This window comes from Protopterus annectens, chromosome 8.part0, assembly GCF_019279795.1.
Source record: "Protopterus annectens isolate FY-2018-M chromosome 8.part0, PAN1.0, whole genome shotgun sequence".
Classification (NCBI taxonomy): Eukaryota; Metazoa; Chordata; order Ceratodontiformes; family Protopteridae; genus Protopterus; species Protopterus annectens.
Window position 1 is genome coordinate 431,981,809 of NC_056741.1, and position 17,601 is coordinate 431,999,409.

Below are 17,601 nucleotides of genomic sequence, written 5' to 3' on the forward strand. Positions count from 1 at the left end.
TTCACCTCTCTTCCACATTCACCATTACTCTGAACTGTTGATCCCAAGTACTTAAACTCGTCCACCTTTACCAACTCTACTCCCTGCATCCTCACCATTCCTCTACCCTCCCTCTCATTTACACATGTATATTCTGTCTTAGCCCTGCTGACCTTCATTCTTCTGCTCTCTAGAGCACATCTCCACCTCTCCAGTCTCCTCAACCTGATTCCTACTCTCACTACAGATCACAATGTCATCTGCAAACATCATAGCCCACGGGGCCTCCTGTCTGATCTCATCTGTCAACCTGTCCATCACCACTGCAGATAAGAAAGGACTCAGAGCTGATCCTTGATGTAATCCCACCTCCACCTTAAACGGATCTGTCACTCCCACTGCAGTCCTCACCACTGTCACACTACCCTCGTACATATCCTGTACCACTCTTACAAACTTCTCTGCCACTCCCGACTTCCTCATACAATACCATAACTCTGCTCTAGGCACCCTGTCATATGCTTTCTCCAAGTCTATAAAGACACAATGCAACTCCTTCTGACCTTCTCTGTATTTCTCCAATAACACTCTCAGAGCAAACATTGCATCTGTAGTGCGCTTTCCTGGCATGAAGCCATACTGCTGATCACTAATCACCTCCCTTCTTAACCTAGCTTCTACTACTCTTTCCCATAACTTCAAGCTGTGACGGATCAATTTTATCCCTCTGTAGTTACTGCAGCTCTGCACATCACCCTTATTCTTAAAGATAGGTATCAAAACACTTTCTCCACTCCTCAGGCATCCTCTGACTTTCCAAAATTTAATTAAACAATCTAGTTAAAAATTTGACTGTCATTTCTCCTAAGCACCTCCAAGCTTCCATTGGTATGTCATCTGGGCCAACAGCCTTTCCATTCTTCATCTTCTTCATAGCTGTCCTTACTTCCTCCTTGCTAATCTGTTTCACTTCCTGATTCACTATCACCACATCATCCAACCTTCTCTCTCTCTCATTCTCTTCATTCATCAGCCTCTCAAAATACTCTTTCCATCTACTCAACACACACTCCTCTCTTGTGAGTACCTTTCCCTCACTATCCTTTATCACCCTTACTTGCTGCACATCTTTCCCAGCTCTGTCCCTCTGTCTAGCCAATCGGTACAGGTCCTTTTCTCCTTCTTTAGTGTCCAATCTCTCATACAACTCTCCATACGCCTTATCCTTAGCTTTCGCCACCTCTCTCTCTGCCATGCGCCTCATCTCCTTATACTCATGTCTACTTTCTTCATCTCTGACAATCCCACTTCTTCACCAGCCTCTTCCTCTGTATACTCTCCTGTACTTCCTCATTCCACCACCAGGTCTCCTTGTCCTCCTTCCTCTGTCCAGATGTCACACCAAGCACCTTTATAGCAATCTCCCTTACTAGTTCTGCTGTAGTTACTCAGCTATTCGGTAACTCTCCACTGCCTCCCAGTGCCTGTCTTAACTCTTCCCTAAACTCCACTTCACAATCACCCTTTTTTAACTTCCACCATTTAATCCTTGGCACTGCTTTCACACTCCTCCTCCTCTTCTTGATCACCAACGTCATCCTACAGACCACCATTCTATGCTGCTTAACTACACTTTCCCCTGCCACCACTTTACAGTCTCCAATCTCCTTCAGACTGGCCCTCCTACATAGTATATAATCCACCTGTGTGCATCTTCCTCCACTCTTGTAAGTCACCCTATGCTCCACCCTCTTCTTAAAATACGTATTCACCACAGCCATGTCCATCCTTTTCGCAAAATCCACAATCATCTGACCTTCTGCATTCCTCTCCTTAACACCATACCTACCCATCACTTCCTCATCCTCTCTGTTCACTTCACCAACATGCCCATTAAAGTCTGCTCCAATCACTAGTCTCTCACCCTTGGGTACACTCATCACAACTTCATCCAACTCACTCCAAAATTTCTCTTTCTCATCCATCACACACCCAACTTGTGGAGCATAAGCACTAACATTCATTACACCATCAATTTCGAGCTTCATAAACATCACTCTGTCAGACACTCTTCACGTCTAAAACACTCTTGGCATATTGTTCCTTTAGTATAACCCCTACCCCATTTCTCCTGCCATCCACACCATGATAGAATAGGGCCTCCTAAATGAAAGACCAGCACTGGTAGAGTTTTAATAGAATCTAGAACACAACCTGCCATTAAAAAAGGAATAATTAGTAAAGCATATAAAATATTGCTTGATAATTATAAGAATCAATCAGAGGAGATTAGAAAGGATTGGGAAGAGAGACTAGATAAGCAATTCACAGAGACAATGGAGGGATATATGTATATTTATTTTATTTTACATTTGTTGACCGGGCTAGTCCAGCTGGATATATGTCCATTTTCAGTGGAGGCCCGGGGAGAAAAACTCCAATGGTTATTACAAGTTTAAACAGAAATAGCCATAACAAGATGAAATTTATAAACAAAGTGAGTTAATACACGCAATACACATGCAAACAGAAATAGCCATAACAAGATAACATTCATAAGCAAAATGAGTAAATACTTGCAATACACAAATTTGATAATATCAAAACATAGAGTAAATAATAAATTGTCTTACAAATATGGTAAAACAAAATTTTTTTTTTTTTTTTTTTTTACAATGGTCATACAGTATATATATGAGATAACATACATCTACAAAGATGTTATGTAAGGGAGGAGCTATCAAGGATACAGGTAAAAGAGAAGGAAATAATTAAGGTAGAGAAAAGAAAGAAGGAAGGTTAATCTGGGTTGGTACAGGAACAGAGCCAGTATTTATTGAGATGCATTTTCAGTTGTCTTTTAAAGAGTGGAAGAGTGGACAAAGATGAGATATCGGATGGTAGTTTGTTCCACATTTTTCCAACAGAGTTTGATAAAAGGCAGTCACCTACAGAGTTATTGGGTTTGGTGATATTAACCAGTAGTTTGTTTGAAGAACGTAGGTGTTTCAGGTTATTGTATGGAGTAATGAGGTTAGAGAATATTGGTGTTTTAGATGGTTGATATAGAATTTTGTGAGCTATTAAGAGCTGTTGATAAATAAGCTTGTTAGGAAGTTCAAGCCAACCTAGTTGTTTTAATTTCAGACAGTGGTGAGTTCTGAACATAGATCCTGTAGCAAATCTAGCAACACTATGGTAAGATGTAGCAAGTTTCTTGAGGTTATTTTTAAAGAGGTTAGTATAAATAGGGGAAGCATATAGAAGGGTAGAGATAAGGTGAGATCTGGCTAAGGTGGTCCTAGCCTCAGGTGTAAGGAAGGGTTTGATTCTATAAAGGGATCCAATCTTTTTGTTAACTACTTTTATTGTGTTGTTGATATGAGAATCAAAATTGAGATTGTTGTCCATAGTTATTCTTAGTAGTTATGTAGTAGAATCAGGAGAAATCAGAGTGTTATCAGTGGAAGTAATAGAGAAGTTTAGAGGGGCAGATTTACGGGTAGGTGAGAACAGTAACAATTTGGTTTTCTTGGGGTTGAGGAGTAGGCAACTGTCAGAGAACCAGTGTTCAACAGTGGTGAAAGCTTTTCGGGTAAGAGACTGTAGTTCAGTTTGAGAGGAAGCAGTGCAGATTATAGTAGAATCATCTGCATATTGTATGCAGGTAGTGTTAGGGATAGCTTATTGGAGGTCATTAATAAAGATAGAAAATAGGAGGGGGCCTAGGATAGACCCTTGAGGTACACCTAAAGAGATAGGAAGGAGATTAGATAGTGAATTTTTCCAAAGTACTGCCTGCGGACGGTTTTCTAGGTAAGATGTTAAGTAAGGAGGATCAAGTGCGAGAGATTTTAGTATGTGCAGAAGAAGTTTATGATTAACCATGTCAAAAGCTTTTGATAGGTCTATGAAGATAGAAGATGTTAGATTATTGTTGTTGCGGTTATAGTTGATGGAGTTGGTAAAGGAGAGCAATGAATGAAGGCCAATGAAATAAAAAATAAACACAGAACTACTTTTGTTTAATGCGGAACTCTGATATTCTGCATTAAAGACCCTAGCGTGGAAGACCTTTTTTTTTAGTCTTCACTTTGTTTGTCCCTGTCGGAAATCTGGCAACTCTGCTCTGGTTATTCTTTTTGCTGATGCACAAGGACAAGTCAAGAAACCTAATAATGTTGCAAGAATGGTAAAAAAAACTGTCAGCTTGAATTCAGGAAAGGGGTACACAAATGGAAGACAAACTGATAAGGAAAAGTACCTATTTAGCCTAAGATGACCAACTTGCTGTTAACAAAACAAACAAAAAAAGGGGGATAAAAATGCACCTATCTATTCATCTTATATAACCACATACTCAACTTATTTTTTGAAATGCTAACCTTTTTCCATATTCGCTCTAATGATCACATTAGAGACCAGTTACCGTTGGAATCTAGCTGGCAACTGTAAAACAGATTCCTTTTTTCCCTGTTTTTTAACAACCTCTGTTCAACATGATAAATCCTTGCTTGAACAGTGACACTAACCAGGTCCTGCACTTTTCAACACAGTGCAATTTGCTCATTTTATATCACTTCAGGTGCATATTCTTTCTCAAAGCTGTACTGAAAGCAAACCAGTTAATAATAAATTTCAAAATCTTTCAGAGAGCTACTGACCTCCAACTCTCCATCCTCTGTACATGCATGAAGTTTAAAGTGCTTGATTGAAATGGATGCTATTACATGTCCTTTCCTTCTGGAATCACATGAACAGTGTGGGAAAATAATTTCATTGTACCCTTCACAGGTCCGCAGCATGTTAAGATACTAGGAAAAAGAAAGGAGAAAACATTTTTTTTTCTTTCCACGAATAACATGCTGTGGAATAATAACCTATATCAACTTCAAAACATAGCTCTTCAGTACTACAGAGTCTTCAAAGTATTAACACACTATCATGACTGTCAGCATATCCAAAAAAGTACACAGATACTGCTATTCACCATCACAGTAAGCCTTTGAGAGAAGAACTTAAAGCACAGAAGGTGTTGCCTTGTAGGACTGATACTCATTTTGGATGTATAGCTCTTTAAAAATATGTTCTACACACGTTTCTTCTCTCAGTGGTGATCTCTCTAACCTGGTGACAACGACTGATGGGACAAATTCCAGTGGATATCACTGGAATGTATGAGGCTTCTTAAGAAAAGAGGAGCAAAATGGAATGACTACAAGCCCACCAGCCCTTAAAGATATGAAGGACAAACGCTGTAAATCTCTAATGAGTTACTATTGTGCTAAAAACGTCCTGTATTGGAAGAGGTTCTGAGCCACAAGATGGGGTAAAGGGGAAGCACATTCACATTAAACATGCACCACCAAACTCAAACTGGATTTACTATTAGCCTTAAAAAGAACTTTTGGAATCAAAGGGGGTGGTCCTAAACAAGAAGAACCAAAAACTGAAAAATATTCAAGTATGCAGTGCTGAAGATCACCATTTCAACAAAGAAACAATCCTTCAAGCAAACAGACATCTACAAGATGCACTATGGTCACCAATATTTTCTGGAATATGAACTTCCTGAATACAACAACCCTGCCCACTTTCCAGACTCAAGCTGTCAACACTGGAGGCATGATTCCTTTTACCCAGCTTAATAATGCAAATGGCAAATGTTATAATTATTGCACTTTAAACTATTAGCAGATCTAAATATGAACTTTGGAAGCAAGTGGCACAAAAAGATTCTGAAGGACTCGCAGACATCTTAATTTTCTGTCCATGAACAACAAAATAAAAGTTCTGTAACTTATCATAATGACAGATCTGCTCATTCACATCTGTTGGATAAGTGAGAGTCCTCGAGCCACTTGTCAGATCAGACTCAACAGCATTAGCACTCCAGCCTTGAGCACGTTTATGAATTATCCCTCCCATGATGCACCACTTCCGCTGACTAATAAAAGTTACGTACTTAACACAACAAAAGATCTTTTTAGTCCACCCGATATGAAAAATGGGGGTCCTTGAGCCCCAGTTCAGATCTTATCCAATCGATTTAGTGCTCCAGTCTTGAGCCTTTCCATAAATTTTACCCACAGTGTTCTGCTCCTCCTTGACTAACTCAAATTAAGTTTGGCACGTAAACCTAAGTGTATCTGTACCATCTTTTACTCAGGATAAGGTCTTGCAGGTTCAGATAATGGTAGGGGGAAGGAGGAGCGGTCGCTGTATCAGATGGACTGGAATTAAAGAATCTATCATTATGGTAAGTACATAACTTTCACATCCTATTCATTCAGTTGGTCCAATCTGACATACAGGACAGAATCCACAGCTACAGGATTCTTCAGAAGTCCAAAAGGAATCTGTAGCTCTGGAAATACAGTCCAACTTTTAATGGTTGACAAAGATATGGGCTGAAGACTAAGTAACAGCTTGGCAAATGTTATCCAAGAAGTGAATCTTGAAAAAGGCTGAAGGTAATGCAACCCTAGTGGAATGAGCTTTAGGCTTGCAAGGCAAGGATTTTTTTGGGAAGTGTAGATGAAAGATACAGTACAACTGTCAGTCCAAGGAAATCTTAGATACCTTCTTTTCTGATTTATATTGCGAGAAGCATACAAACAGTTGTTCATCTTTTCTGAAGGAAGCGGTCCTGTGAATGTAGAAGCGAAGCTGCCTGTGTACATCCAATGTACGCAAAATGTATTCTCCTTTGTTTTGGTAATTAGGAAAACAATGGAAGATGTATGGGCTGTGAAAATTGGTCTCAGAAGCTACCCTAGGAAAGGAGGAGGGGTTGGCTCTCAGGGTAAACCTATCCTTACGAAAAAGTGTATGGAGAAACAAATGATAAGGCATATAGTTCTGAAATCCTTCTGTCTGAAGTGACAGCCACTAAAAGTATGGTTTCCCAAAATAAGAATTTTAATTCTAAAGATGCAGTTGGGTCAAATGATGGTTGGGACACTGCCCCCAAGGCAGAGCCAGATCCTTTATGGTGGACCTCAAATGGAAGGTACCTTTTAGAAAGGGTTTACAAAACTTATGAGGGACAAAGGAAGAGTCCTGAAACCCAATGTGGAAGGAGGAAACATATGCCAACTGTACCCCGACAGTGGAGAAGCTGGACTCAGAAGAAAACAAAGATGATAAATGCAGAACATACCTCCACATAAGCAGAGACAGGTTCTCTGTTACAAGATGTTGCCCATATGGGAAGACTATTTCTGAGAAGCTGTAAGGATGTGTAATACATCAGCAGGAAGGGAAATATTCCATACCATTACGGGAACTGGAAAAAAACATGCAATTACCTTCAGGGTGGAAAAGTCTGGGTGAGGCTTCCCATACAGGTGAGTGATGAGATCTGGTATTGGATTAAGGAGCCAAGGGGGTCCGTGAAGTACAGTTTTAGTTGGGGAAGCAATATCTGTTTGGGCCAAAATGGGGCAGTGAGGATGACTGTGGCCTTGCACTGAATGACTTTCTGTATGAACTTAGCCATAACTGGAATGGGGGATATGTGTAGAGTTGACCCCTGAGACCAATGACTGGACACAATGTCCCCCTGAGTTCTGTCCCTGAGGAGGGAAAATAGCAAAATACTCACAGCACTTGGTGTTCTGTTAGGTAGCAAACAGACAGCAATATGGTTTGCCTCACTGATTGAAAATCTCCTTTGCTATTGCTGGATTTGGGGACCAAATGTGAGATAAGAGAATATTCCTGCTGAGCCTGTCTGCAAGGTCACTGAAACTCCCAGGGATGTGTGTCGCAAACAGAAAATGATAAGAGGCCATCACCCACTGTAATACCCTCAACAGCTTTGTGGCAGAGTGGATAAGACCCGGTTCCTTCTTACTTATGTATCACACTGCTGTAATATTGTCTATTTGAATGCTTAAGACTCCTAGAGGAAAGTCAACTCTTGTAGTTCCTCTAACACAAGAACAATCCTTATCCCTAGGACATTTATGTGAAGACATGCTTCTGAGTTTGACCAACAGGTTTGGATCATTCTCCCTTTGCAAAGCCCCCCCCCCTGGGGGGGGGGTGCATCCGTGGTTACAGTTGTCTATCAGAGGTGAATGAAACCACCAGTTTAGGCGAGTTCTGCCCAACTGAGATATCCTGACAGAATGATACAGGGAATCTCACTTCTGTGAGATGGCCATGATCCCCTTTGTCTCATGAGTTCCAGGATCTCTCTAAAGGAAAAGTTTTTGGAAGGGTATTACGGGGAGACCTGTCCATCATCTGAATCAGTATCTGAAGTGACAGACTCAGTTGGTGAGCCTTGGTACTTATTCTTGCAAGCCTTCTTCATTGTCTCAGCAGATGATGCTCCTGAGTCTTCAAAGGACTCTCTTTGCTCTAATGCAGGAAGTTTGGCCTCTATGGAACAAATCTACCCAGTTGACACATTTTGCAAAGTCAAACCTAATCAGAGGGGGTCATGCAGTGGAACTGTTGTTGGAGAGTTCTGTAGATCCACCCTGCATGGCAAATTGATCCTTCCCATCAATAGGAAAGCTGTTCCAACATCAGTGGGATCAAAAGAAATTGCACCCATCACAGGATCCAACTCTTCAAGGATTGGCTAGGCTTATAAGGGCTTCAGGGCCAATAGCTTAGTAGCTTCCGATGATCCTATGAAAATGACTCAGGTGGAATCCTCAGATCTGACTGACTGGTTGGACCAGAGGAGGGATTGGAGCCGAGGTCTTGAAGGCTAATGTCTCTGTAACAACCCACCACTGGACCAGTAATCAAGGAGCTTCAATCTTCAACAGAGGAACCAGTGGGGAATGTACACAAAGAATGACAAGCACACATGCAGTATTTCCAGATGCAGCTCTCTGCATCAAGTGCAATTTCTTCTGAGAGCACACACAGACCACAGTAAGTCCAAGGCTGGTTTCTCTCTTTCTCCAGATCCCCAATAAGACACCCCATTGGCACAGCTATAGAGTGAGATCTTAAATGAGTGGCCAAGTCAATAACTCCTGCACTCTTTCAGCCTAGTAAACCCCTATGAACCTATGCACAAACTACCACAAGGGCCTTTTTAGCCTAGCCATGCATCCCATATCTCTGACAAGTTCTGATACCCTTGAAAGGTGTAAGCATGGGCCTGTGAGATGAACCATTTACAGGTTACCTATCTGTATTAGAGATACAGGTGCCAAACCAGGGATGAATTTCCAGTTTCTCATCCATTTGTCCAAGTTGCACTTGAATTGGGTTAGGGAGGAAATCTGCTTCACATAAATGGGGAGGATGTTCTACAGACAGGGTAGTCTCACGGATACATACCTCTCTCTCTCCAGCAGGTCCTATTTATATCACAGACTAGGATTAAGTCTTTGGAATGGGTAATTCTGGTGCTGTTTGTTTTGTGGCTATGCAGGAGGTCCATCAGAGTGGGGTGGGGTCTGATAATGCCCTGTATGCCAGGTAACCAATGCTTCGTGTCCCTGCCCAAGTAGCTGACACACACACACTGAAGTTTGATTTATACACACACCTGGGAAAGGCTGGCACATGTTTACTAGCTATGCCCCGTTATGCTCAGACTATAAGGAAGTTATGACTGCCACAAGCCAACTTATCAGCTACTTTAAGGCCCTTAAAGGGTGTCCAATCTTACTGTGCAATGTTACTATCAATACAAATAGGCCGTGGTGGTGCAGAGGTTAGCATTGTCACCTCACAGCAACAGGTTCTCCGGTTCGATTCTAGGGCTGGAGCGCTTTGTGTGTGGAGTCTGCATGTCCTTCCCATGGTAGAGTGACATTTAAAGACATGCAGGTAGGTGCGTGCATGAATGGGTGTGCCTTCTTTGAAGGTTGGGCTGGCACCTCAAGACCGTAAATATCCACTGCCAATCATTAGCAGACCGGAGTTCGGCTGTGGCGACCCCTAACCGGGAAAAGCCGAAAGACACTAGTTTTTAAGTAGTTTGACCAAGAGCAAAGCTATTAGGAGTGGCTCACAGTGTCACCAAATAAATATGTAATTACTCTCAAAACTTAAATATGTCTCGCATAGATAAGCCACAATGAAAGGTTTAAATATATTTAATAAAATAGAATAAAAAAATACTCTGCATATATTCACAGTGACATCAGAGTTCAAAATCACAGGAAATATTTAAAACAAAATTGCAGAACAGTATCAAATAAAGAAAAATACCTAAACTAAGCTTTGCTATATTCCGGACTATATCTAAGAGAATTATACTGTTCCCTAGAAACTTACTTCATCAGAGCAAGGCATATGTAGGTGAATGTATCTTCAAGTTGTTGTCAGGTCAAAGATAGAATACAGAATGCTATGTCTCAACAAAAGAGTTCTCCAATTAATATCTGAAATATTACTGCTGGGTTAGCTTGCAGAATGACATCATTTCTTGTCATCTGACTTCTAGTTCCCAGGCCCACAACAACCACTGATGGCAGCTGGTAGCATTTCGCATCTAACTGTAAAAATACATAGGGAATGGCTTTTCCTCAGATCTTTGGCAGATGCTGGAAGTCATAAAAAGTACAGTTTTGTACCTACCATAAATTTAGATGTCCGAGAGGTATGCATCTGCAGTCCTAACATATGGGTTGTCCTGCCTCAGGCAGCCCTTCGGTCGGCCGGATTCCAAAGTCTGGGTCTGGCCTCGGCTGATGTCACACTTCACCCGACATCATAGCTGCTGTGAATTGGGTATAAAGGCATCAGCCGACGCCATTTTCCTCAGTGTTTCTTGCCCCAGATGCCAGGTGCCCTCTAGGAAGGCTAAATTTGGATAAATGCAAAAGATTCCAAACAGTAGAGAGCAAACAATATAAACATGTATATACATATATACAAACAAATACACCATAATAGATTCCCCCAGCTAGCTACAAGATGGGCAAATACCCTAGGAGTACCACAGAGGGGAAGGAGGGTGGGTAATCCTGACTGCAGATGCATACCTCTCGGACATCTACATTTATGGTAGGTACAAAACTGTACTATGTCCTTCAAGGATGCATCTGCAGTCCTAACATATGGGTAGAATACCATAGCCAAACTGGGGGAGGAGGCACTAAGATGATTATGGTGTAGCTAAGATCCCTTGCAAAACAGCAGTTGCAAAACCTGCTCGGGATCTGGAGTATAAAGGTAGATTATAATGCTTGGCAAATGTATGCACGGAGCTCCAAGTAGCAGCTTCTAAAATGTCTTTGGTAGCCACTCCTCGTAGGAAAGCTGTGGTAGTGGCTGTAGCTCTTGTGGAGTGAGGTCTGATGTTTTGTGGAGTTGTCTTTCCATGAAAAGAGTAACAAAATCTAATGCAATTTCCTATCCATTTTGAGAGTGTCTGTTTTGAAATTGCTTTTCCTTCCATTCCTGTTGCATAGGCTACCAGTAGCTGGTCAGTCTTTCTGTTGGTCTTGGTTCTGTCCAGATAGTAGCGCAATTGTCTGTGTACATCCAAGGTATGTAATAGTCTTTCCCCCCTGTTCTGTGGGTTGGGGAAGAATGTTGGTAGATGGATTGCTTGGTTCAATGATACGCTGGAAACCACTTTTGGCATAAAAGTAGGGTTAGTTCTCAAGGACACTCTATCCTGATGAAAGATAAGGAAGGGCTGTACTGCCATTAATGCCTGTAATTCAGAAACCCTTCTTGCTGAAGTGATTGCAAGCAGGAAAGCAGTTTTCCAAGATAAGAATTGTAATTCTGCTGTTGCTGCTGGTTCGAAAGGGGGAAGTGTTAACTTTTCCAACACAAAGTTAAGATCCCATGTAGGCAAAGGTGGCTTCCCTGGAGGCTTTACATTTTTAATTCCTCTCAGAAACTGCCTGAGTAGAGGATGAGAGAAGACTGGAGGATCCATGTTGTATTCTGCTGAAATTGCTGATGCATGAATCTTAATGGAGGAGTAAGACAGGCCATTGTGGAAAAGCTCTGCTAAGTATTCCAGGATGTTAGCTGTGTTTGCTAAAGATACATTTTCTCCTTTTGCTGCACTCCAAATGAGGTATATTTTCCATTTGGCTGAATAAGTCTTCCTTGTGGAGGGTCTGCGAGCCTCCAGGATAATGTCTTTAACCCTCCGAGATAAATCTGGGTTATTTTGCTTTATGTAATATTCCAAGCAGCTAGCTGTAGTGTTTTCAAGTTTGGATGTAGGATCTTGTAGTTGTTCTGTGTTAGCAGTAAAGGAACTAGAGGAAGAGGCCATGCGTGTGTCCGAGACATGCTCCTCAGTAGCGGGTACCAATGCTGCCTCAGCCAGTCTGGAGCTATCAGGATGATCCTTGGATGATCTTCTTTGATCTTCAGTAGCACCCTGTGCATCAAAGGAAGAGGTGGGAATGCATATGCTGTCAGGTTTTCCCAACTGAAGGATAGGGAGTCCACCTTCGAAGCAAGTGGGTGATATGTCCTTGTGCAGAATTTCCCCAATTGGTCGTTGTGTGGGGATGCGAACAGGTCTATTTCTGGTAGTCCCCATTTTTTTGTAATGGTTTTGAAAATGTCTGGATGCAGCATCCATTCGTGGGCATCCGTGGTAGTTCTGCTTAAGGTGTCTGCTAGTATATTGTCTTTTCCTGGCACAAATTTTGCCTGGAGTTGAATGTTGAGGTTCTGAGCCACATTCCACAGGTCCATTGCCATCCAGCATAGAGGATATGAGTGCGTGCCTCCCTGTTTGTTGATATACCACATGACTGTGGTGTTGTCCGTCCTTATCAGCAAATGACCCTGTTGGAGAAAAGGTCTGAATGTCTGCAGTGCCTGTTTCACTGCCAGCATCTCTTTTTGATTTATGTGTAGGTTCAGCTGGTCTTCTGTCCATAGGCCTTGTATACACTTGCCCACCATGTGTGCCCCCCAGCCTAGGTTTGAGGCGTCCGTGGTGATAGTCTGGCTTGGGTGAGGTTTGTGGAAAGGCAGTCCTCTGTTCAACTGACAGGCCTGAGCCCACCACAGGAATTCTTGTTTCAGGCATGGTATTAATGGAATCTGGGCTTCTAGACTGTGCTTGTGTTGAGACCATACATTCCTTAGGTACCATTGCAACTTTCTCATATGCAGCCTGGCATGTGGAATCAATATTATGCAGGATGCCATGTAACCCAGGGCTTGCAGGATTTTCCTTGCTGTAAGCTGGTTCTGTGTTGTTAATGCCATGAAATAGATTGGTAGTTGCTTTTGCTTTTCTGCTGTGAGAAATGCCATCTGATTTGATGTGTCCAGTTCTGCACCCAAGAATGTTATCCTTCGGGATGGTATCAGCCTTGACTTTTTCATGTTGACTGTGTAGCCCAGGGCTTGCAGTAGTCGTATAACCTTTTCCAACTCTTTTGTTAATTTGGTCTTGCTGTCCGCTTGTATTAGGCAGTCGTCCAGGTATGGGTAAATCTGAATTCCCTGAAGCCTGCAATGAGCAATTACTGATGCCAGGCATTTCGTGAATACTCTGGGCGCAGTAGATAAGCCAAAGGGCAATGCTGAGAATTGATAATGCTCTGATCCTGCAAGAAATCTGAGGTATCTTCTGCAATCTGGTCGTATAGGGACGTGCAGGTATGCCTCCTTGAGATCTAGAGTCAGCAGCCAAGACTCCTTGCCCAGCATGGGAAGAAGTTGCTGTAGGGTCAGCATTTTGAATTTTGGAACAATGAGATATGTGTTCAGAGCGGACAGGTCGAGAATAGGCCTCCATTGGTTTTCTTTCCTTGGTACTAGGAAAAGTCTGGAGTAAACTCCTTGCCCTTGTTCCATAGGCGGTACCTTTTCTATAGCTCTCATCCTTAGTAAGTGGTTGATTTGTTCTAGAGCGTTTGTTTTTTGGTTTGGTGGTAGGTTTGGCATTCCTCTCTTTTTTGGTAGAGTGTGGAAGTGAAACCTGTAGCCTTTGTCTATTGTCTGTAAAATCCATTTGTCTCCTGTAATGAAATGCCAGTTTACGGAAAATAAGGCTAGCTTTCCGCCTAAGGGTGCTTCCAGTTGTTCCCTGGTAGGCGGTATCAGAGTCAAGTCATTGTGTCTGTCCTGTGGAAGTGGTAGTAGCCGGATCTGTGGCAGAACTTCTCTGGTTGTTAGGCTGCCACTGACGTCCCCTGTAGGCACCTCTGGATTGACCTCTGCCTCTTGGGCGCCTATTTCTGCCTCTCTGAGCTCTGTAGGTGTCTGGAAAGGACCAATTCTTCGAAGGCCAATTTCTACTAAACCTCGGAGGCTGGACCTGTAAGAAATCCTTGACTGTTTGGACAGATTTTGCTTTTTCTTCCACCTTCTTAAGCACTTGCTGTGCAGGGGAACCAAACAAACTGTTTCTCCATGGGAGCATCTAGGAGGTTTGACTTTACATGGTCTGGTAAGGATTGCTCTTTTAACCATGCATGCCTTCTGATCACTGTTCCCGTCATAGCTGATCTAAAGGAAGCCTCCAGTGCATCATAGCCACATTTTAAGGAATGATTACTGACCTGTTGAGTGTTATGTACCAAATCCTGAAGGGACTTACGGTCTATAGGTTTAGGAGAGGACAGTTTTTTATTTAGCTGGTCTAACAAAAATTCCTGATACTGAATCATGTGGAATTGACAGTTTAAGGCCCTAGCCGAAAGAGTAGCAGAAGTATAAACTTTTTTACCCCATCTCTCCAATGCTCTAGATTCTCTTTCAGAGGGGAGGGGGTTTTTGGCAGAGGCAGCTGCTACAGCTTTGGGGCCCTGTGAAATGGTTTCAGGATCTGCAAAAGGAGCCTTATACAAGTGAAAGTGTGTGTCCGGGACCCTGTAATATCTGTCGGGCTTGGCAGGGGCTGGGGGAAGAGAGTCAGGGGCAGTACAGGCATCATTAAATGCATCAACAACAACTGTTAGTACTGGAGGAATGGCTAAAGGCCTATGCTGTGGTAAATGTAAAAATGTCCTTAGCCTTTTCCTTGAATCTGAAAAATCCTGTCCCTGCCATTGAAAATGTTCTCTCATAGCATGTAAGGTTTCCCCAAAAGAAAATTCCTCAGGAGGAGAGGCAGAAGGAATGGAGTCTTCTGCATCAGAATCCTCATAAGGTGAATATGGGCCTTCTGGAGGATCTGAGTTTTCTGAATCATCCGAGGAATAGTCTGTGGATAGAGGATCCGGGGGCTCTGCTCTAGGCCTCTTCTCTGGAGGGGGTTGAGAGACCCTGTCTGGGTGAGGTTGGGATCCCCTGATCAAAGAAATGAGATCCTCAGCCAGGCTGAGCATTTGGGAACTAGAGGTAGGCCTGTGTGAGGGGGTTTTAGCAGGCAAGGCCTTAGAAGATTTAGCTGCTTTGGCCCTAGAAAAGGCCTTGATAGACATAGATGCAGGGGGCCTAGCAGCTCCACGTGCAGGAGTAGATATGTCTAAAGGAATAGTATCTGATAAATCCTGGGTGCCTGCTACAGCAGGGGAAATTTCAGTAGCAGATTCAGCCATGCTGTGTGAGGCCTGGGCTATCGGAGGCATGCTTTCGGCCGAAGGAAGAACAGAGGACTCGGTTTCAGCCGAAACAGAGACACTCGCGGTTGGCTTAACCGTGGTTTCGGCCGAAACCACGGACCGCGAGTGTCGGTCCTTTGCCTTACGCTTTTTAGCTAATTGTGAAGTCGGAGTCTCCGACGGCATTTTGTAAGCAAAAGCGGGACCGAAAAACTCCTCTGCAAACGCCGACCGACGTCTAAGTGTCCGTCGGTTGAAGGAAGCACAGGCTAGACAAGCTGATACATCGTGGTCTGGGCCTAAGCAAGGAAGGCAGTAAGAGTGGAAATCCTTATGAGGTATTTGTTTCCCACAAGTTAAACAATTATTTACTTTTTCTGACATCAGCTGAGGCAAGAAAGAGTCCCCAACGGGGTACTTAGCTTTTTAGAAGTCTTCGGTAGTAGAAATCTCTGGATCTGACCGACTGGCACTTGCGAACAGCTTCTGCTTCGGGCACCGCACGGCAAGAAAGACTGAGGAAAATGGCGTCGGCTGATGCCTTTATACCCAATTCACAGCAGCTATGACGTCGGGTGAAGTGCGACATCAGCCGAGGCCAGACCCAGACTTTGGAATCCGGCCGACCGAAGGGCTGCCTGAGGCAGGACAACCCATATGTTAGGACTGCAGATGCATCCTTGAAGGACATCAATAAAACGCTTCCAAGACAATACAGAAAGTTCCCTAGTTTTAGACATGCTCTCTCCTTGCTGCATTGAAACTGAAAACTATCATGTTTTATTGCATAGGCATAAAGTAATTTCAGCTATTTTTCTAAAATTTATTAGACTGAGGTTAACCTGTATCAAAGTTTCCACTGTTAAAATACATACATTTAAATAGTTACAATAGTGCATGTACATCTCAGTTCTTTTCCAGTAGGGTACACCGTGGTTACATTTCAAACAGCACTTTTCAAATACCTTCAAGCAGTTTAATATACACGACATACAGTTCTAATACATTTCTAACACAAGCATCTTGTATACATCATGTTGATATTCACAAATGACAATTTACAAAATTCCAGATAGCTGTGGTGGCAGTATCCCCCTTTGTCACAGTCTCTGATAACACTAGTACAGCCGTTCACCCAATTCCTTTGCTCTGAGACTCCATGATCAGGTTGTATAGGACCAGAGTTGGTTCAGTCAGATCCAAAACACCTGGAGCTGAAGATACCTTGATCAATTATTTATGGGCCACAGGATCCAGTTGACCAAAGTCCAAACTACACTAATGACTTTAAGAACTATACTAAAGGAATGGGTAACAAGATGGCGTAAGACCACAAGTGGAAGTGCTGAAATAAATCCTTAAATATCTAAAGAAAAATATAAAAAGTGCCTACACTAAATACGTTAGAGAAAAACTCCTATATAACAAAGGCTACTTTCAGCTCGTCTCTAATAAATAAGGCTGAGCACTTATTTGCCAAGACCTACATTTCTACTCCAAGAGGTAGCAAATGAGATCTGAGTTAGGGAGGAGCAGGGCACTATGGGTAAAACTTTTATAAGTGCTAGAGGCTGGAGCACTAAAATCAGCCAGCTTTGATGTGATCTGTGGCTCGAGGATCTCATATGTCTGATCAGATGGACTTAAATAATAGATCAATGCTTCTCTACGACCAGGCTTTCAAAGACAAGGAAGTGGGATGAAGGGATGTTTGGTGTTATCAGACAGGCATGAATGAAAAGATCTATCATGACAAGGACCTAACTTTTGTATCATATTCACTTAGCCCAACCAATCTGACGTATAGGTCGGAATTGCAAACTACTAGATTTCCAGGGTGGCATCATAAAAGGAGACCCTTCAGGATAGAAGCACTGAAGGATGCTCTAGCCTAGGAAGTTCAGTCCAACTTATAAAGCTTTAATAAGATGGAAGACCAGGTGGCAGCTTCTCAAAAACGTCTAAAGGAAGGCAGTAGAAGTCACTGTAGCTCTGACTGAATGATCCCTAGGCTTACTGGGCAAAGGCTTGTTTGTATACACTATAAATGAAAGAGATACATTCTGAGAGCCCGCTGGAAAGGGAACCTTAGAAATGTTTTGTCCAAGATTGTTTTAAGCAAAGGAAATAAATGGTTGCAGATCCCTTCTAAAGGATTTGG

At 42.6% G+C, this 17,601-nt stretch overlaps 1 protein-coding gene across 1 annotated transcript in view; it reads right to left on the bottom strand.

Annotated features, from left to right (window-relative positions):
* The window catches only part of SNX27 (sorting nexin 27), a 2,194,393-nt gene that overhangs the window by 1,048,611 nt on the left and 1,128,181 nt on the right, over nucleotides 1–17,601 (bottom strand). The window contains exon 9 of the mRNA XM_044079208.1: nucleotides 4,644–4,793. Coding sequence (XP_043935143.1) covers nucleotides 4,644–4,793 — 150 coding nt within the window. The remainder of the gene's footprint in view (nucleotides 1–4,643; nucleotides 4,794–17,601) is intronic.